The sequence below is a fragment of the Lissotriton helveticus genome, chromosome 6 (assembly GCF_964261635.1).
Source record: "Lissotriton helveticus chromosome 6, aLisHel1.1, whole genome shotgun sequence".
Lineage (NCBI taxonomy): Eukaryota > Metazoa > Chordata > Amphibia > Caudata > Salamandridae > Lissotriton > Lissotriton helveticus.
This window is the reverse complement of record NC_136067.1, coordinates 1,858,820,248-1,858,841,692: the sequence shown is the minus strand read 5'-3', so window position 1 is coordinate 1,858,841,692 and position 21,445 is coordinate 1,858,820,248. Positions and strand designations below refer to the sequence as shown.

Sequence of the window (21,445 nt, the reverse complement as noted above, 5' to 3'; positions counted from 1 at the left end):
GTTAAATATGTGTGGGGTTTTACTTGAAATTTCAAATGCATTTAAAAATAGCATATTTTCTTAAAACACGTCCTATATTCATTTATCCGCTGCCTTTCTTGTATGTGTCTATATATCATTTTAGGTGGGAGTGTGTGTTTTTGTTAATTGTCTTTCATTCTGACATTTCATATAATATTTTGCAAAAAGTGTCTAATGTGAAAAGAAATGTGCACCTTGTTCAAACACACTGATGTGTACACATATAAATCATAAAAACATACCTAGATTTGTGTGCATGTGTGTGGTTGTGTGTGAGTTTGTATCTAATGCACACACAGATAAAAAATATATTTAAAAATACATTTTTCATTTATAAAAGAACAATAGGTAATATAGAATAATTTATAGAAATGTGTAGTCCATTGTGTACGTACATTTATATTTAATATGTGCACACTTTTTAATACTGTATGAAATATGTGAATTTCCCTTTTGGTGGCTTTGTATGTACTTGCTGACAATGGTGGTTGGTGCCCCCATCAGCCACTCTTTACTTACGCCACATTTTTTGCATTGTCAGTTTGTTGCAGCGTGTGTAGAAAATAAAATCTACTTTGCGTGCAATAGCAGTATTTTTGTCCAGTTTCAACCAATTGGTTGATATTCACGATGGCTGTTCTTATCCTGCAAATCAAGGTTCCTGAAATGGTTCTCCACAGGTTCTGTTTATAAATAAGAAAACGTGTCTTTTGATCCACGTTGGGGTTACCTGTTCAGTCTCATCTGATCCCACTGTCAGAATTGTTCTTCTTCAATAAGCAGTGCGACCCATGTAGAGATAGAAACATACATATGTCCATCTGACTCAGAGACCCCAATGAAGGTAATGATCGGTGAGATATGCGATATGCACGGGCGCGATATCAGCTCCACTGTTAGACATTAAAGAGAATCACATAAAGACACGCTGTAGGATATCACCTGTGATGTAATATTGCTCACACTAGCAATCTAGCACACATCCACCAAAGTTCTAAGTTCTTGAAATTATTTTACTTGTATTTTTGTCGACACCCTATTTAAGATTGACGCTTCAACATTTTTTCTACCACACTAATGCAGAGGCTTGTGGGCAGATCTTCATTAGGTATGCCAGTCAGCACGTGTCAAGACTGTTTCCTTCTGACGATTACATTCTCAATTCAATTGAATCAATTTCTTTAATTCCTATATTGACATCTTCCCATATATATCTATTCGTGTGATGCTGCTGATCAAAGGGTATTGCACATTGAATCAGTGCTTAAGATTAGGGAACAAATAAGTTAGTTTTGTTTGTTCCCTGTGTGATATATAGACAGACAAAATACTCAAACAAGAAGGAGATAAAACATTTCCAACAATAGTCATGGTATAAAAGGACAGAAATCCGTATTCTGACATGAAAAGGAAGTCATTGTTAGATCCGAGCGGTGTTATTACTTGGGCGGTCATTTCTTCTATTGCCATCCCTGTGTGCCCTTTGATGTTGCTTCCTATGGGGTAAAACTCCACATCGCCTTTTCATCATTTTGATTGGACCCACACACCATGGGTAATGTGTTTTGGCAGCACTTACCTAGCAAAAGAAAGCAAATTAATATTAACCGTGCCACAGGGCGTAAGGAGTATCCCAGATGTGTCGATTTGACTCTGCTTGATCACACACCATGTCCTTAAACAACTGGTCAAGCTGTCACAGCGTATACTGAGGGCCACTTGGAATGGTACCTTGTGTGTTCAGAGAGGGAGGGCTTCTTATAAGCCATTTGTGCAGTCTCTCGCTGGTGCTAGTATCTAAGATGCTACGAAAACAGGATCTCTCATTGAGGCATGTTTAGATTCTGTCTGCCATAAGCGCATAAAATAGTCTCATGGAACTGCCTTGAGAATAATAACCGCTGAGTCTTCGAAGCACTTATTCTCCCTGGGTGATGGCAGTAGGGTGGTGTAAGTTGGGCATGGGAGATGTGGTTCTCACACAATATTTAAACCTTGTCTTTTCTTATGGCCCTTTTATAATTAAATACCTTCGTACATTTCAATGCATTGACAAAAACCTGGTTCTATCACAGGGCAACAATATACATAGTGCCTCATTTTCATAATGATCTTGCGGCACAGCATCATATACCACTTTAACTAGGGTAGAACAACAGGATCCAAGTGTTTGGAAGTACTATGTGGTGAACTACTCTTTGTCAGTTCATTTTCTGATGGTGTCTACTCACACTAGAGCATCACACATCTAATTTAGTGCCCTATCCCAGTTACTGTATCTGTAGAAAGAGTGCTCGATATTTAAGAGGTGTAATTATATAGATTATTGCAGGCTGGTACTTGATATTATGTTATAAATTTCCTGAGCTTGATTCCTTGCATTTCATATGAATGTTTGGCTCATCTCGTCTCGACCCACCCTCGCACCATGCAGTCCTTAGAGGTCTGCTGAAGGAGTTTGCTGAGTCTGAAAGTTAAAAGGAAGTACTGACCATCTTTAATTGGTTCCTACTTAAAATGCTCAGAGCTTAAGAACTATGCTTTTTTGATTATACATATGATTCCTGCACTTCTGGAAAAATGGGTAAATTACCTATTGACACATCTACAGCGAATCCGATCATAGGCAGTGCTTGCTGGAGGACCAGAGTCTGTGAAGCCAGCAATGTTAACACTTATGTTTTTTTGTAAACTAGACAACAAAGAATGTGTTCTTACTGTAGTCGTATTATAATAATTGTATATAAAACATATATGCAATGCTTTTGGATCAATATACCAATGATTATCAATTGATGGTCATATTCTCAAGTGCTACTCGCTGAAAAAGCACTTTGACGCCTCATCAGGGGTAGTAGGCACTATATAAATACAATTTTTCTTCTCTAGTGGAGCAAGGCAATTACAAAAGCCCCTGCAGCCACTGTGGAGTTGGGGGGGGGGGCACACCTTGAGCCCCCCAACCATTCATGGGTGTACCTTTCAGGCCAAGGTCAATAACTATCTGTGAGCTATGGAAGACTTCTGGCCCCTAATTACATTGTCCAGGGGGCAGCCGCGGTCGGTAGGGGAGTACCTGCCGGGGCGGTGACGTGGGGAGGGGAGGGGCAGGGTGGGGGTTAGTAATGTATGGATAATGGAGGTTTGCAGGTAAGTAAACATTTAAATAAATCAAACAAATTTCGTTGCGCGCACTGCATCCCCATATGCAATGCAGAATGCAGTGCGCGCAACGAAATTCGTTTGATTTATTTAAATGTTTACTTACCTGCAAACCTCCATTATCCATACATTACTAACCCCCCTGCCTCTCCCCCTCCCCACGTCACCGCTCCGGCAGGTACTCCCCCTACCGACTGCGGCTGCCAGGGGGGCCTCAACATTTTGCGTTATGCCACTTTAGCGGAGCTGTCAAAAGTCACTGATTCGTCAGAGTCGTCATCAGTTTTTGATCAAGTGACATCTTTTGGCAATCAAAAAACAGCTTTCACCTACTATCGTGGAAATTAAACCCATTGGTCAAAAGTAGTGTGGAAAAGCTCTATACGCTACATATAGTTTTCCCAGAGTAGTGGACAATCCACAACACAGGATTTTGCTATAGGTGACTTTTGAGAATTTAAAAGGCTTTCCTAAAACTGACACGCTACATCAACAGAGCTTTCTTTATTGTATTTTAATGGTGCGTGAATGCTGGATTTCTAGCAGTGCGGTGCATTCATTTTTCTAACAGTGAAAGCATTCCTTGGCAATGTTCTCAGAACAGCAGTTAACCTAGTGGGACAGATCAGACGCTCCAAAATGGCATAAAATGCCATGAATCTAACCAACTGTTCCCATGAGCAATAAAAGGGGTTAAGCAAGGATCCCAGATAGCTGAGAAAGCCTGGTACGCGCCGCATTATTCAACTGCGCGGCACTGGTTGCTCGCAGCCATTTTTGATTGGAACAGAGCGGCACAGCGATTTCTCTACATTAGGATGAATTGCACCTGTCCCATCCATCCTCCCTGCACAATGTCACAGATGGAGAAGCAACAATTGGCTGATTGGCACTGCACCTCACACTGGGCTCAATTCATCACATTGTTCACCAGCAAATCTCAAGCATGGCTTGTTCTTAGTTCCAAGCGGGGGCATGAGGTGGGTTCATGTGGGTGACACATATCTGCGCGGTACTAGATGAGTCGTCCAGTAAGGAGGGCCTGACCGGGGCGTCTCCATTTTACACATGCCACAGTGGGTCTCCTGTCATGTCCAGTGGAGCATGAGTCTTGAATAATCCACACTTGTCACTTTCACACCAGTTTCTGTCACCTTCCCCTCCAGTGCCCTACTAAGAATTGTGAGATGGCCCAGTGCCAATGTCCTGAAACATTGGTATGTAGCTTGTGTAATTCACTTTCATCTGACAGCTGTCATCATCATAAATGTCACACTGCTGAATTACAGATAGGTCCAAAAGATATTTTTATTGCACTGTATGATGCAAAAACCTACAATTGGGTCAGGTTTCATTCTTTTTCTTGCACACTCGCCCTTCTATTTTTTCCACACCGCAGATATTTTGATTCCAGGAAATATCATATGAGTATTCCACCAGAATATCATCTAAAGAAGGCCACAAGGCCAAAATGTTGTGGCAAAGATTTCGAGGACCATATATTGCGAAGGTAAGTCATTATTGGTAAGCATAGGTTTACTATACTTAACTTTCCATACATTTAACCACACACACACACACACACACACACATATATATATATATATATATATATATATATATATATATATATACACATATATATATATATATATAGATATATATATATATATATATATATATATATATATATATATATATATATATATATATATCTTCAAGGTGCATAACTGTGGATTCAAGAATATTACATTTATGCTCACCTATATGTGCTTACCTTCTCAATACTTTGGTCCTCTATGTTTAAACTTTGACATTTTGACCTACAATATTTTTGGCCTTTATATTCTGTCATACATCATCATTTGTGTTTAGTAACATGGGAATTTTGAGTTGTGTCCCATACATTTTTTTGTTTGTCAAGATGCAATATATCCGGCAAAAGCACCTTTTCAGAACCTCACAACTGCCAGTCTCCATGAACGTTTGAATCAATCAGCCTATTACAACAGAAGAACTGCAAATAATGCAATCCTTTTATGTAGCGCTGGCTGCGGCAGTTTGTTATTTTGTGCACTGCGAAATAACTGCTCCATGTTTTACCCAAGTTGAAGGTGTTGAACGTGTTGATTTCAGGTTATGAGGCGGGGGAGGGTGCGTCAGCCCCTGGCAGATCTACATTAGGCCCCGGCAAAATTTTAATTACACTGGCGCAATTTCAGGAATTTAACATTATGCTTGTTACACAAAATTCCCAAAGTCACACCATTACACAATGTTGTGCAATTACATATTGTTTGTTGCAACATTTTACTGCACAAGCACTCATGATAAACGTGAACGGACAGAACGCGAGCGGCTGTTGCTTGCGACACTAGTGCTTTTTGTGCTATTTTTTTAAGTGCAATATGTGTTCTCACGTGAAATATTGACACAAGGGCATATTTTGTGCAAGATATAGTGCAAAGAAACAGATTTGCATTTTAAGTAATTATGCATAATTTCACAGAATTTTCATGAATTTTTGGGTAATTTCACCAAAGCAAAATAAGGCATTGTCGCACACCTCTATCCAGATCTGAATGACAGATTACGAAAGAGCCAGCAGGGGGGCCAATGCAGTGTGCCATCTTTGAAGCTTTTGCAGTGATGTAGAAACAGCTGCTAAGGAGGAACAGAAAGAGATGCAGACCCTGATGTGGCTTGTTTTAGGCCCATCTTCTTACCTGATGCCTTTTTCCACTTCTCTGCAACTACTGGGCGATGACCTTTCAAACGCCATTACACTGTTTATCTCACTGGTCAATATAAGAAGTGGGTATATTCTTTCATAGTCCATGTGTATTTTAAAGGTGCTACCCTGTAAAAGGCCATTCTAAAAAGGATGAACAAGATATATAGATGTTGATAACTTTCTAGTCTTTCACTTTCCTTGCTGCAGTCACTAATCTGTCTCCAGTTTTATCTTTCCTCTTGAACCTCAATTGCTTAGCGTGATCAATGCTCTAGTGTTTTAGCAAGGATATAATGTGTTTTGGTAAGAAAAAATGTGATGTTTTCGAAATTATAAAGGATTGGCATTTTGGGTAAAAAAAACTGGGCCTTTCATAGTTCTTTTAGTATTGCGTGCTCCTCCTTTTCGACATTTTGTTTGCAAGTGTCACTTTTCCTCACCAGTATTAAGTCACCTGCGAGGAAAAACAGCACAAGGCATGCACTGGTGTACAAAAGGTTGAGCTTGAAGCTTTCATCTATATATTTTAGACTAGGAAAGGGACGCCAACGTTATTTAGTTATTTGGGAATGTTTAATTGCATAAGCTTTAGAGTGGAGAAATGACTGCATTTGGGAGTAGGGCAGAAGACAAAGGAAAGCAAAGCCTAAAACACTAAAAGCCAATACCAGAAACTAGGTATATTGGCGCATCTATAATATGAATTATGGTCGCCTCTCCCTTTCATTGACAAATAGCCTTCCTAATTTTGACGTGTTATTTTGATGGCCATTGGTTTGAGCAAAGATTTTTATTTCCTTGAAAAGCTCAGGCAAAAATAAACAAACACCTGCCACAAAGCCATTTCCTTGCATATTAGTTGACCTACTGAACGCAGTGTTCGATGAGTGGCGTCAGCTCGAGCTCGTGAGCCTCCCTCGTGCCGAGAAGCCGCGGCCTACGGCAAGCCGCGCGGGCCACACAGGCCGGCCAGAGCGTGCCTGATTGAGCGCGCGCGCGGTTAGTTTGCAGAGTTTATCTGATAGCTGCGGCGGAACGCAAGACAACTCGCGCAAACCGCTTTCAGTAGCGGCCTGCGCACACACCTGATAAGATTAAACGAGCTTTTCAAAACGCTGATATGCTTAAAATCAGAAAAGAATAATCACTTCCACTGGCACCAGCTTATCAGGAATATCATTAAAGACTAACGCGTGTGCATTAGCAGACGGAAAGGCCACGGACGCTTCGGGCCGTGGGGGCGGGGGCTTATTGGGGGCTTTTCAGGAACGGAAATAAACATCAGGCAACAATGCAGCACAAAACCGTAGTGTGCGTCCTTGTATTCCCTCCTAGTTGTTCACGTGCCCCTATTTCATAGAGGAAGCGCATTTGCAATTACAATAGCATAGCATAGTAAGCTTGTCTTAAATCTAATAGCCACGTTGATTTAATTAGGCCTACACACTGGATGGTGTTCACACTTCTTTATTCGATCTTCTCATTTCATCTCCTCTTTTTCTCATTTTTACACTTAGAAACAATTTGGACTTTTCAGGTTTGATAGATGACACCACCAGCGCAGATGGATTGATTTTGGATTGCTATTGATTGCTTGTGTGAGATCATGGCGACACGCAAGAATCAATGGCATCCTTTGATCGGGCATCCCACCGCGCCGTCTTGTGCACCATGCAGCAGGCAGAAATTCACAAACGACATTTTCACCATCTGCATTGTTGATGGTGCAGTGTCTTAAATAAAGCATCTCTGACTCTTAGGTTCAGTGATGTAGGTTTTGTTTTAGAGATGGTAAACTGAATGCCATTAAAAGTTTTTTTTGAGAGACATGTTCATCCTTTCATAGAATTAGCAAGAATACGTCCCCTTTGTTGAGACTGCGTGCAACATCTGCATAACATCATCATGTCTTACCACCAGTCCCACGGGCGGACCCTCAAGCCAACTGTGGTTGTTATCACCTTCCACAATGTCACCCGCTCCACTTACGCACAGCCACAAATAAGGGACTCTATACATGCCCTCCTGTCAGTAACACGAGCCATTTTAATGTCTTGCATTCAATTTGGGTCAGAAGCTGTGCAGCACTCTACTGTCTTTCCTCATGACCACTGATCATTTTCTATGTGAGAAATTGCCTGCTTGTTTCTAGAAGCAACCCTTGTGTTCAAAGACCTCTTCCAAATGGGTCTCATACACTCCTAGATTAGCGCAAAATCGATGCGCAGTCCAGGCAAAGATGGACTGCACTCCTCTTGATGTTATGTTTCTCAGAAAACTCCTCAAGACATAAGAAACCTACACACACCTTCTGATAGCCAATATCTTTAATCTCATAAAATATCCACTCCACCCATTCTTTCTTTCTACTCATGTAATTGCTGCCATGGAATAATTTTTTCATCTGACCAAGATATATTAAACTTACAATTTCAATTGTTTCATGTTTCAAAACTCCACTTGCGAGATTTGTCAACATTCAAACCAAAAACACGTTGCCACTATGTTAAGAAAATACTCTCTGACAAATCACTAGTGCCATTTTATTGGTTTTATAAAACATAAAGAAACCGTCCTTCATGAAACAGCATCATTTTTGCATTGAGAACTGTCTATCTTGACGAAATCAACGTGGCCTCTAATAAAACATAATTTTAGGGAAATAAATATAGGCTCCATACCAGAGAATGCAATATCTCTAATTGAAATTTGTTGTACTTCTTAATAAACAAGAATAAATACACACTTCTGTGTGTGACATACTAGCAGCATCAAACAAAGCCAAACACAAGCTCTACACTGCTCTTTATTTGTAATCATTCTACATGGGATGACAAATGTACCAATTTGCTCCTGTAAAAAATCTGCTGCAGATTAGCGTAATGCATACAGTTTCAGTCACGACAATAAGTTGCTACGAAGCACCTACATTTTTTGCAGGTAGGCCCAAGAAGAGCAGGTTGCTATAGAATATGAAATTAAATGATAACTTCGGTACTGAAGCTAATATATTTCAGGAGAAACAAACTCTCGCTGTTTCGCAACTTTGTTTTCCAGACTGCCAAAATAAATATGCACAAAATCATAGAACAAAAACAAAGTAGATTGGTGGGAATTATCCCGTTAACCGCGGCGTAAAATCCGCTGCGGTGTGGGCGTTTCCGTGCGCGGGCGGGGCCGCGTCTGCCAACGGACGTGCGCAGCACTACGAAGGTAGTGCTCGTGAAGGCAGTTGGCCGACGCCAGCAGCGAATGCGTTAAAGGTCACACAAAGATCTGCTGTTTATTTATTTCATTATTTTTGTATAGCATGGTCTTGACCCTCATCAAAGGTATCCGAATGCTTCGCAAGTAGTGAAAGCTTTTTTTTTCTGTGGAGTCGCATATATAGTTAGATACAAGTTAGACTGCACGTTATACCAGGTCTTCTAACAATCCCACCAAGAGTGTAATTTGGCATGTCTGTGCCGAACGGAGAGTTCACGTGTCAGAGTTAACTTAGTTACTAGCAGACCGGTTGATGATGCGTGAGTCTGGCCATGAACATTGTGAAGGAGGCTGTGTATACCTGCTGAGAGCGAGTTCCGATTTTTGTGGTGTTTTCTTAAGAAGTAAAACACATCATCATGGGGGAGACTTTCCCAAACTTGGGGGAGTCAAGGGATAAAGCTGTTTCCCCTCATAGTGCTCTTCTTTTTCCAGAGCTTGTTCTGCAGATATTTTGGGGTACCCATACATAGAGCACTGTATGTGATGCAGGAGGTCTTGAATGTTGTTTCGCAGAATAGTTCCTGGAAGAGTAGGCCTCGCTTACTTTTTTTTACATTGTCTTCAAATTCGTTTAAAATTTTTTTTTGAGAGACAGTGATACCTAATAAAAGACTATATTTTAAAATTTTATAAGGTATTTTTTTCTGCCAAAAAACGAGAGTCTGCATAGCAACCCATCCAATATTAAGAGGAAAACGTAGACAAATTAATGTGAGTCGTGAAGGCAACATTGGCCACAAAATTGTGGTTTCAAACCCAGGCACCAAATCCATCTTTTTTTAGAAGATAATGCAGCTCAGAGAATTTAAGAAACTTTGTACACAGAGGGGTGTTGTAAGACATGCCAATAAGTCCAAAAGCAGATGGTAGGAGCTGATGGAGGTCTTGATGGCAGAGCCCCAAGGCAGAGAGTTATTACTGTTAGCTGTCAGCGGTTGGCCACCTCTACACATTTTTATATTTAGGAGGGATTGGAAGGGCTTTCCTAGTTGACCTCAAACTGCAGGGGGTCCTTGATTCCATGAAACAGTTTTGCAGATAGTCTTGGTGAACGAATACATCTGTTCTGTGGTATGAAGGAAGGGACTGTTGTGCCCTGCTTCATCCTAATTTGGTAAGATGCTAAACATATATTAGTAGGTTTAAAATTTCACAGGAGGTATCACCTAAGCCATTTTAAGGAAAGTACCAGGTGTCTCCGCAGATGTATCAGCCAAGGATCTGAGATCTTGTGCTGCAATAGAACACTGATAGAACATACATTTATTTTTTTATTGCATTTCTAATGCACATTGACCAAAAGGCATCACAGCACTAAAACACACCCAGTTTGCAATTGATAAATTGACAGTCATTTGTTCCTGCGTGCAGAGGCAACATGAGTTCACTCAGTTTGAACAAAGGTTAAAAAAATAAAAAAATAAAACAAATGTAAAACCTTGAAAGTTTTTGGGAACTGTCCTAAACATCACACTGGTTCTCTTGCCATATTTCACCATAATTAACACCTAAAGGCATAAAATTAGCTCAGTACATGAAGAACTCACCAGTTTTGGGATCTTCTCACTTTTCTGTTCCCTCTATGGTTCGATTACCCCCATATCTGTAGGAACCCATATCTGTAGGAATTATTGTGCTCGCTGTACAGTGTATGCACTTTGAAATTGGTGTATATCCTCAAAATGTTTTTCTTAAAACTTGTATGGAGAGTTGGTTTAGAACATCCCTGTTCTTGTTCCGAGAGTGTTCTAGCTCCAATAGAGCGCATCAAAAATTTCCCATGAGCACTTCACTAAGGAAACAAAAAACATATATACTTCTTTGGGATAACACATCCTATGAAAATAATGGAAACAAAGGGAAATGTCCAGTATTTGTAAAGCGCAAACCATTACCCGAGGGTGTCAAGGCGCTGGGGGCCGTCTGGAAAATTAAGCAAGCTATTGCCCAGAGTCACATGGTGCTGGGCTGATCTGGCGTTGGTGCCCGGGATCGAACCGTGAGCCCCCGGGTTCTGGAGTCAGCCGCCCTGGCCACTGCACCACACCTCTTCCTCAAATGTACTCATGTATATTTGATTAAGAAAAAGTGCCAAGCACAAATGTTCACACATTTCATCTATAAATAATTAACTACATTCAGGAGCGCACACAAACCTTAAAAAGACCGGACACTGAGAAGCATTACAACAAAGTGAATATATTTATGATTAATTGAAAAAATAGTTTAACATAGTTTAACCTATCTGGGTAAAATGGCCACATCCATGTTTTGCTTTGGTGTTTCCAGAAGTGTTATTTATTTACTTTTTTTTTTTAAACCCTCCCTCGGTCATTTTCTTTTTTCTCAGTCTCGTGCTCCCCCTCCTTCCCCTCTCACTCTCTCCTCTGTCCCTCTCGCTCCCTCCTCAGCAGTTGCTCAGGGCAGCAGGAACCACCAGCCATCAGCAGGCAGCCAGTCAGCAGCAGGTGTCAACTACATAAAACAGGATTAACACTGCACCAGGGTGTACACCAAAAACAGAAGCGGCCCCCCTCTTCAAAGGCCACCGAGGCCCGACTCATTCCAGTGCTGGGCCCTCCTTGTTTACCAAACAGTCTTCAATTCTCTATGTAAACAGATCCGTTCCGCCTCAAAGACGTCGGCTTAAGGACGTACAGCGTGCCTCTGCATTTGTTCTCGAGCACATGCCTGTCTTAGAATAAACCGGCCAGGCCTGAGAACACGAGTGAGGGCTGCAGAGGGATTGAACACATGCTCGAGGCTGTCCAGACTCTTAGAACCTTAACTCAGCAGTCACCCATGATATCTTTTTGGCTCTGAATGTTATTGACTGTTAACGCCCTATTTTTGTCACTTTTTTAAAAAACTGATTATGTATAAACTTTGACCCAAATTCTGCCGAATGCATTTACTTGGGGGATGATCGCATCCCTTTCTTTGATGTGTCTCTCTTTTTTAAAAAACTGCTTAAGATTTTTATTTCTTAGCAATCACTTGTAGAGTAACCTGAAATGTTATACTTGTATACCTTAGAAATGCTCTCACCGTCCACTTTTGTGGCAAAACATGGCGTGGTAGCACAGAATGAATCTTTTTTTTCTTAGTTTTCAGAGTGTCAGGATCAATTAATCCGGTCGGCTATAGAAAATTTTAGAGCAATTCGTCGGATCCCATATTTAAATACGAGATGACTGCCAGAGAGTTGTCCTACTTATCTCATCAGTGGATAAAGTAAGACTTTTTTTATTTATATTTTTTATGCAACAGTGATAATAAATACATCCCACTATACGACCTGTTAATTTCACAAACCATCACCAAAGTACTTTGAAAAATAAACTTGCATTTTTTTTCAAAATACTTACCATTTAGGTCTGAATTCTCCACCACATCCAGCTCAGTCGGATCTGTTTGTTGTTCCACTAGAAGTAACTCAGCAACCTGGGATGTGTTCCACCCTGCCAATCTTGGGATGTGTTCTACCCAGCCAATACTGGGGTGTGTTCTACCCAGCCAATACTGGGATGTGTTCTACCCAGCCAATACTGGGATGTGTTCTACTCAGCCAATCCTTGATTGTGTTCTACTAAGGCAATATATCAGCTCTCATCAGCCTTCCTCAACAATAATGAGTGTTGAAAAAACATACACCCCATAGACCCAGTTACATACTGCTCCCAGGACTAGGGCCATTTGTGATGAGTTATCTTAGTATGTATTTTACTTAAAACCAAGAGTGAATGAGAAAAACATACTGTTGCATAAACAAAATACGTCAAGGGCTAGTCTTTGATGTGTTTGTTTTTTTCCAGTTGTTATCAGTGACCTTTCGTGACCCCAGCAAAGCTTAGTCTGGTTCAGTTTCTGTTAAGTCAACCAGTAATCACTGCCTGGAAAAGGGAAGATGGTGTATGTTGAAACTGTGGCCTGCCAGTATAAATGATACCCGTAAGACTCCTCTATGGGTGCAACATTGGGACAGGGCCTACACTAGAGCACGTTTATGGAAGCAGCAGAGACCCTTCTCAGCGTAGCGCATTTATGAATGACAGCATGTGAAAACATAGACTGCCAAATCAATCACCCAATAGACAGCTAAAATATCGACCTCATATTCATATTGCATCAACTTTAGCCTGCATGTAATCCCACTCTCAAACACTTGCACTAAATATGTAGAAAGTGTGTATGGTCAGGTTTAAGAATTGAATGCAGTTTGAAATATTTTTAGAAGAATATTTATTTGAGGTTGAGAAGTTGGCAGTTTATATTTCCCCACTGCTCTTTTGAAAGAACTATTTAGTGACAGTGTTGTAAAGTGAAATCCTTGTGATCACCCTATGCTCGCTTGAACGTGAATAGTTAGATACATTCTTCATTCCTTCAGATGTTCCAAATTGTGATCCTCACACAATGACCGGTGATATCATACATCAGAGATGTTGTGTTTTGAGTGTTTCACCCACATACAAGTGCAGGTCTAAATTCCAATCAGTGTGAAAACTTATTTGCACAGGATTTGGATTTTCGAGATATGTTATAGTTACTACACTCCTGCAGTTTTCCTCTGATAAATTCGGGCAGGTCAAACCTAATCTATCGGGGGAAAGGCCCATAAAAAAGCAAAACACAACAGTGTTGGTGTGTTAAGTACAGACTCCACGTTATGCCTAATTTGCAAGTTACATTTCAGAGTAGGAGGTATTTACCAATTGCGAGAAATACCTCACTCCAGGGTAATAGTATTTACAGTTTGGGGCAAATATCTCACGTGTTCTGCCCAACTTGTAATGGGGCCACTGAGTTATGAGGCACATACAAGCCAGAAGTGGTGAGAAGTGGTGATAAGCATTTGAAGTCTAGTAAATTGCTTTTTGGATAGGACATTTTTATCACCATATTAATAAACTTGTGGTCATTATAGTTTCAAAATTAGTTTCAAAATTAATATTCAGTGGACACAATACTATAAATAAATGGTTGTAACAAGAGAGCATAGCCAATTTTTGACCACATTCTATGCTTTACCATTTCTTGGTCTAAATCCTACTGCATTAAAGTGTGAAAAGCGTTCCATGTCGTAAACAATGTACAGTGATCAGATATTCCTCAGTGCATTTGGTGACCCAAATGAAACTCACAAGTTAAACTCTGTTTCTAGACCTTAAATATTTCCTTCTGGTTATAAGCATTCATGAGGACAATCCGTTAATATAAAACAAGCCCTAACCAGATGTCACAATATTCCTTTCTTTGATGAACACAATAACACGTTGTTAACAATGGATTTGGTTGCTCTAGAAAATGAAATCAATGAAATAATACATTTGTTATCATAAAAAGTTGTGAAGGGGTGGCAAGGGCTGGTGAAGACACAGACAGCTTTGTACATTATCCATGCAGGGCTGGAGTTTTAGAAACAACAGCTGTGTGAGAGAAACTCCTCGCCCCTCGCTTGTATAAACACCCAGGTGTCCCCTGCACTATATTTACAGTGAGAGCGTTTGTGGATAAAAGACGACTGCGCTTTCTTTGGGAGTCTGTAAAAATGCTTTCCGCGGCCTCAAGTAAATTGCATTTTTTTTGTAAGAGTCAAGCAAGCAGCTGGCCGCTTATTTAACTAATTCTGCGGCATGTAAAGGCTTTTCTGCCTGCCGACTGCTTTCTGCTAGGCTGGTGAAATCTACCTGGAAGGGAGAGGCGCTCGAGGCTGCGGCAGCCCGCGTCAGACAGGGCGGGCCGCCATCTGTGCCACCTGCTGCACGCCTGCGTCCATCTGGCAGCGGCGCGAGCGCGCTGCAGACTCCGGCGCGCGGCATTCCGCCTCACGGGCAGACACGGCCAATTATTTGGGTCGCAAAACAACAAAGAAAGGGGAGTGAGAGGATGGATGGGGAAAAGCGACAATTGTATGTGTAGGCATGTGTGCCAGCGTGTTTGTGTGTAGTGCTTTGTGGTTTGCCTGCATACCTGTGAGTGTATGATCCTGCGTGCATGTGTGCCAGCCTGTTTGTGTGTAATCTTGTGGGGTTTGTCGACTTTCCTGTGAGTGTATGATCCTGCATCCATGTGTGCCAGCCTGTTTGTGTGTAATCTTGTGGGGTTTGTCGACTTTCCTGTGAGTGTATGATCCTGCATCCATGTGTGCCAGCCTGTTTGTGTATAATCTTGTGGGGTTTGTCGACTTTCCTGTGAATGAATGCTCCTGCATGCATGTGTGCCAGCTTGTTTGTGTGTAATCTTGTGGGGTTTGCCTGTAATTCTGTGAGTGCATAGTGCTGTATGAATGTGTGTCAGAGTGTTTGTGGGTTGCCTGCATTCCTGTGAGTGTGTGGTCTTGCGTGCATGTGTGTCAGAGTGTTTGTGTGCAACGTTTTGTGGTTTGCCTGCATTCCTGTGAGTGTATGGGCATGCATTCATGTGTGCCAGCATGTTTGTGTGTAATGTTTTGTGGTTTGCCGGCATTCCTGTGAGTGTGTGGTCTTGCGTGCATGTGTGTCAGAGTGTTTATGTGTAATGTTTTGTGGTTTGCCTGCATTGCTGTGTGTGGTCTTGTGTGCATGTGTGTCAGAATGTTTGTGTGTAATGTTTTGTGGTTTGCCTGCATTCCTGTGAGTGTATGGGCATGCATTCATGTGTGCCAGCATGTTTGTGTGTAATGTTTTGTAGTTTGCCTGCATTCCTGTGCGTGTATGGTCATGCAAGTGTGCCAGCCTGTTTGTGTGTAATGTTTTGTGAGTTGCCTGTTTTTCTGTGCGCGTATGGTCATGTGCACATGTGTGTGTGTGACTGCGTGGACATAATGTATAGGTACATATTTTGTATGTGTCTGTGTGTATTCAGTTACTCTCACCCAGGGGTGGAATGGAATGCTTTAATGGTGGCTCGATGCTGCATGCATATGGATTTCGATATATAAATTACTAAGTAGGCTATTATTGTATCCATTACATATATATAAAGTTTATCTAGATTTACACATTATTTGACTAGATTGCTTATCACAGATGGCTGAAGTTAACAAATGGAGAATATGTTCGTCTTTAAACAGATAGTCTTAAAATACATACAGCTGTACACTCAATGCAAATTCAACTCCACATAAATTAAATTCCAGACAAATTAGCCATTACCTTTACCGTTTTGAATGCTTGTATGTTGTGCTTGTATTTATCTTTTTTGTCCCTTATATGCTGAATAGACTCCACAACTATTCAAGGTCCTAAATTGTCACTATCACTTGCACGCATTAAAAATACCCAAATTGTATTTTAATGCTCAATTCAGTTTAAGACCATTCTTACCAATCACACTTCTGCTTTTAGCAACCAGCATTTCAGAAACTGTTCAGGAATTCAAATCAATAATTAAAATCCTAGTCGGTCGATAAAAAGAAAATGAATCCATCTTTTTTTCAAGTTATGTTTCCCCATTTATGTAGATAAAACACCCTGGAAAAGAGACAAAAGTATCTTTCAGTGCAATGAAATGCTTTTCAATCAAAAACAAAAAACTAGGGGTCACTGTTTTGATTCCCTCTCTGTTTCAGGCACCTTAGTGCCTTCCTTGACTTGTAGCATGTTCTAAGGGGAAATCCTGCAAGCAGTAGGTGAACACAGTGACTTTGTTAGCTTGTGTTTAGACATTTGACAGAAAGCATTATTACATTTTGAAATTCTAAGGACTGACCTTCTTCTGAGGTTTTTGCTAGACATTTTACCGCATCCTGCTGTAAAAGGTGTGAGGAGTGGATGCTTTAAGATTAGGCTATATCAAACCTATTGCATCTCACTCGTATGTAGACCCCTTTTCTGTTTTTCATAAAGCCAGACGCCATCCTGATTTGATTATGGCATTCGCCTCTTCTTCAAGAGAAAGCACCATGACAATTAGATTCTGTGGTATGTTTTTGACAAACCATTATGCCAATGTACAGATTAACATGCATTTCATACTTTCCCTACTTAGCATATCTGTAAAAAGTTCTCATTAAAGTTTTATTTTTTCAACTCAGTTTAGTTAATTTCTTCTTCTTGTCCAATACAATTTTATTGACCAAAGACTCAAGGTATCATTTAGAGTTTGGCAGAGTGGAAGCAAACACAAGGAGATGATGGACGGAGCACTGAAACTTTTCAGGCACTCACCCCCTGGCCAGTCACAAATCTGGGTGGAATCCATCATCATTCTTTAGCTCACCACACCACCCCAGTTCAGACCTAGCCATATGCAAATCAGTCTTGACCCTGTTCCTCATGGGAACAGTCCAGCCCGAACTGCAAAGCCAGGTCTTCCCTGGACCGGAAACAAGCATCCTGGGACCGGTTTCGAGGTAACTAGTTGAAGCACCACCATATACCAGCAGGGCTCCCATCAACCAATCTCCTGGTTCCTCCACCTCACTGCGCAATGAGGGAAGCACTTGGGTTACTGTGGTGTTAGCTCAGCTGGCTCCTCCGGTGCACACCTCCAACCTGAGGGCCTGACCAGCACTAGCTTACGAGGTCAGAGTGACAGTTACTTCCCCCTTTTTGCCTGCAGAAATGACAGTCAAAGCACGCTGCTTAGGGAATGGTGAACATCATTAGATTTCCTCGTCCAGGACGGTCATGGGAGGCATAATGGTCCCAGGTTAGGAAATAAACAATGAGCCCCAGCACTCAGAGAAAAATCAAGGCCATTGGGTTTTTGTGTTTCGAGAAGCAAACATCTGCTTTGGGGGGTGTTTTTTAAATTAAAAAACATAAACCTTTGTTGATCTGGCGTTTGAAATATTGCACCTCTTGGCCAAATTCAAAGCCTTCAAACAAGCTGCTGCACTGGTAACGCCACTGAATGCACTGCGATCCCCGTTTAAGCTTTAAGGTCTGAATTTAGAGGATGGTCCTCCCCAAAGGTGCGGAGTGTATGGATTCCACCGACCTGGTTGGCCAGTGGGCCGCCTGCGGGGTCTAAATCAACTTGTTATTATTTACATGATGCACCGTTTGGAGGAAATCCCAAGTGCTTCAAAGTTAATGATAGTCGGGCACGCAATATACAATTTATAAGGTGATGTATTTATAGATTCTGTAGGAATATAGAAAAAAGTGAATTAGAACTATAGTTTGAAAAATATCAAGTGACTCGTAAGAATAATGAATCTAGTCTAAGTACTAAAACAATTGTATTTCTGGAACAGAGAAAAACTTGCCTTATATTGTGTCCTGAGTTTTTTTTATGTGGTTAGGTAATACATACTCTCTCTTGTGCCACTAGCATCACCATAGGCCTTATAAATATACCACCTAAAAGTATAATATGTTTTTTAGCTCTGATTGTTACAGCAAATGGCACCAGTACAGAGTTATATGGAAAATGGAAGCTATTATAATGCAGCTTGTAGCATATGGTGAAACTGTCTGTAAAGAGCATGGTGGTAATAGCCCAATGTTTAGTTTGCATTTAAAAGCTGAGCCCATGTTTAATGTGATTCACACAAGGGAGCGTGGCTTGAAAAGTTGCAGCACTGTACTGCTTGAAGAACAGAAAATAGCGCTGCTCAGGATTTAGTAAGAGTTCCCTACAGATGGCATCATCGCGGGTTCTTGCGCTAAATTTGGTTGTTCGATGTCACGCAGAGCATTGCGCTGTGGCATAAAGGCATCCCTAAACTGTCTAGAATAGACTTTTACCTGGAGGTACACAGACTCATATATATTCCTACTTGGAGACACCAGCACACGGGTCAGACATGTAACATGTGTGCTTTAGGCGCCAGGGTACCTCTCAGTTCATCCCTGTATGCCTGTATTTGAGTGTGGGGTGCAAAAGATTATCAGCATTTGCTGTCCTCACTCAGAAAAAAAATCAGTTCCATCTCTTTCAGACAAGCTCCCTGGATGATGGGTTAAATCCACTGATTGAGAAGACTTCCCCTCTAGAGATGATATTTTATTTATATGATAAAATGCTTGGAAAGTGGTTAATTTGTCAAGGGAGCGTCTTGTTGCTATAAATTTGCTGAATATGTAATAAAATAGATTGCCATCATACAGATGGGAAAATCAAGATCTTTTAAATGAAATAACTGATGAGTCTTCCTTGCTATCGTTTGCCGGTTAATTTTGACTATGTTACATTTCTTTACATTGCCTTTTCCTCAGGACAGTTTGGGAAGAAACCTGTGGGTGTCTCTGTGGGATGAATTTGACTGATACATTCATTAGTTTCCCGCACCGGCTGATTGACTGACTAGATATAACATCAATTTAAAAAAAATGTGGGTCACATGCCCTTTCTTGCTAGCAGTGAGGATGCTTTTTTTTAATCCTCCAAGGGGTAGAGAGGCAGACAAGTTGTTTCAGTCAATAAAATGCGTTTGAACTATTACTCCCCCTTCCATTTACAGGCAGTTCTTTTCAAGGCACCATAACAATGTTAACTTGATTCTTATCTTTTAATTATTCCTTGGATCAGGCTATTCCTTGGAATAGACAATAGGCACGGGGAGAATGCTTTATTTCTACTCTATGCATGACAGTGGGAAGGTTATGTCTCCTATTCTGTCTCAATGCAGCGTCACTGTGTTAGCATAATACTGCGTCTGCGCGTTAACATCCATGTAGCAGATCTCGGGCTTGGACGATGAGCCGCCACTAGAACAAATTGAACGCAGGCTTGATCAGGAGTCAACATAGCTAAAGCAATGCTGTCTTACAACATTGCAGTGCTTTGCGAAGATTTCGGGCCATATGTATCAAGATACCCATTTGCGATTCTCAAATAGCGATTTTTAAGAAATCACTATTTGAGAATCGCAAATGGGTATGTATGTACAAAATCGAATTTTTTTCGCGATTCCTTAGAATTCCTTAATTGCGATTAGCAAATTGCGAATCGAAATTAAGGAATACTTTCCCATTCATTTCTGTGGGCCAGGAGAAGTTATTCTCAATTTGCGATTCGCAATTTACTAATCACAAATTGAGAATAATTGCAAGGGTGCAGGGGTGTCCAAAGGACACCCTGTTGCACCCCTGAAATATGCATGGGCATGTATGTGTGTTACATGGCACATTGAAAAATGCAAACATTTGCATTTTTCAAGGAATTCGCAACTTACCACCAACTAGAAGTTGGTGGTAATTTGCGATTCCTTAAGGGCATTTTGCTAATTTGTTTTGCTACATACATTGCATTTAAGGAATCGCAACATTTGCGATTCCTTAAATGCAATTGCAAAATAAGGAATCGCAAATTTAGCGATTCCTTATTTTGCACCAGTTTTGCTTCATGCATTCCATTTAGCAAATTCGCATTCGCAAAGGCCGAAATTCTGTGAATTTCGGCCTTTGCGATTGCGAATTTGCATGATACATATGGCCCATGATTACCAAAGGATGGATGCATCCCTATGAGAGATTTTTCTCCACTTATATATATATTTTTTTCGTTATTTATTTAATTTACACAGAGCAGCATTTTTCGTTTTGGTCGCGTTGGTGAAGATTTGCACCACGGCGGTATGGCGCAAAGTGAATCTTTTGTTCAGGTAGTTGGAGTATCACTAATGCCAGTGCAGACTCTTTACCCGGTATCAAGACTCAGGCTGTTGTTGAGATCTTATTGGTGGACCAGGGCTTCCATAGGCCGGAGGTGGGCATTATTCAGTTCCATCAGGATTTTTCTTGTTGCTGTGACAAGGCCAGGCTCTAGCTTTTGGAAGGGGGCACTGGGTCATTTGAGGATGGTTTGAGGTGTCTCTGAAGATTGGCAGAAACATGTCAGAAGATCGAGATTTCATGTTTCCTCTGAAGAGTAAGAAGAATGGAAGTGCACTCAGTCACAGTAAATATAATCTAGAGTAGATGCAGGCGGGCCGGATACATGCCATGTTTTCAGGATAACTTTCAACAAAGTAAGTAATTCAGATTCATTGAATGTTATGAGTGCGTCCTATATGGATATCCTCCTGTACCTTATGAAGACATCATGAAAGTCTGACATGCATTCAGCCACCAGCACTGATGTTGGACACCCCTGGCCATGAGATTATGAGAAAACGTTTGCCATAGGCATATGCAGGACTAATGTAAGGATGTTCCTCATTGGATGGGTGGGAATTCATGGAAATACCACGCGGAAGGAGCACTAGGTGGCTAAATCATAGAAGCACAGAGTAGATTGAGTCAGCAGGGATAAACTGCACATTTAGTGGGATCTGCGGGGCAACGGCAAGAAGGAACATTGGCACAATCGACTGGCCTGCTAATC

General features: G+C 41.0%; 1 protein-coding gene across 3 annotated transcripts in view; it reads left to right on the top strand.

Moving 5' to 3' along the window:
- Positions 1 to 21,445, top strand: part of ESRRG (estrogen related receptor gamma) — a 702,537-nt gene that overhangs the window by 495,942 nt on the left and 185,150 nt on the right. The window contains exon 2 of one of the 3 annotated variants that reach the window (XM_078649786.1): positions 12,295 to 12,421. The exons of the other annotated variants lie outside the window; for them this stretch is intronic. Coding sequence (XP_078505912.1) covers positions 12,378 to 12,421 — 44 coding nt within the window. The 5' untranslated portion in view covers positions 12,295 to 12,377. The remainder of the gene's footprint in view (positions 1 to 12,294; positions 12,422 to 21,445) is intronic. 3 annotated transcript variants of the gene reach the window in all.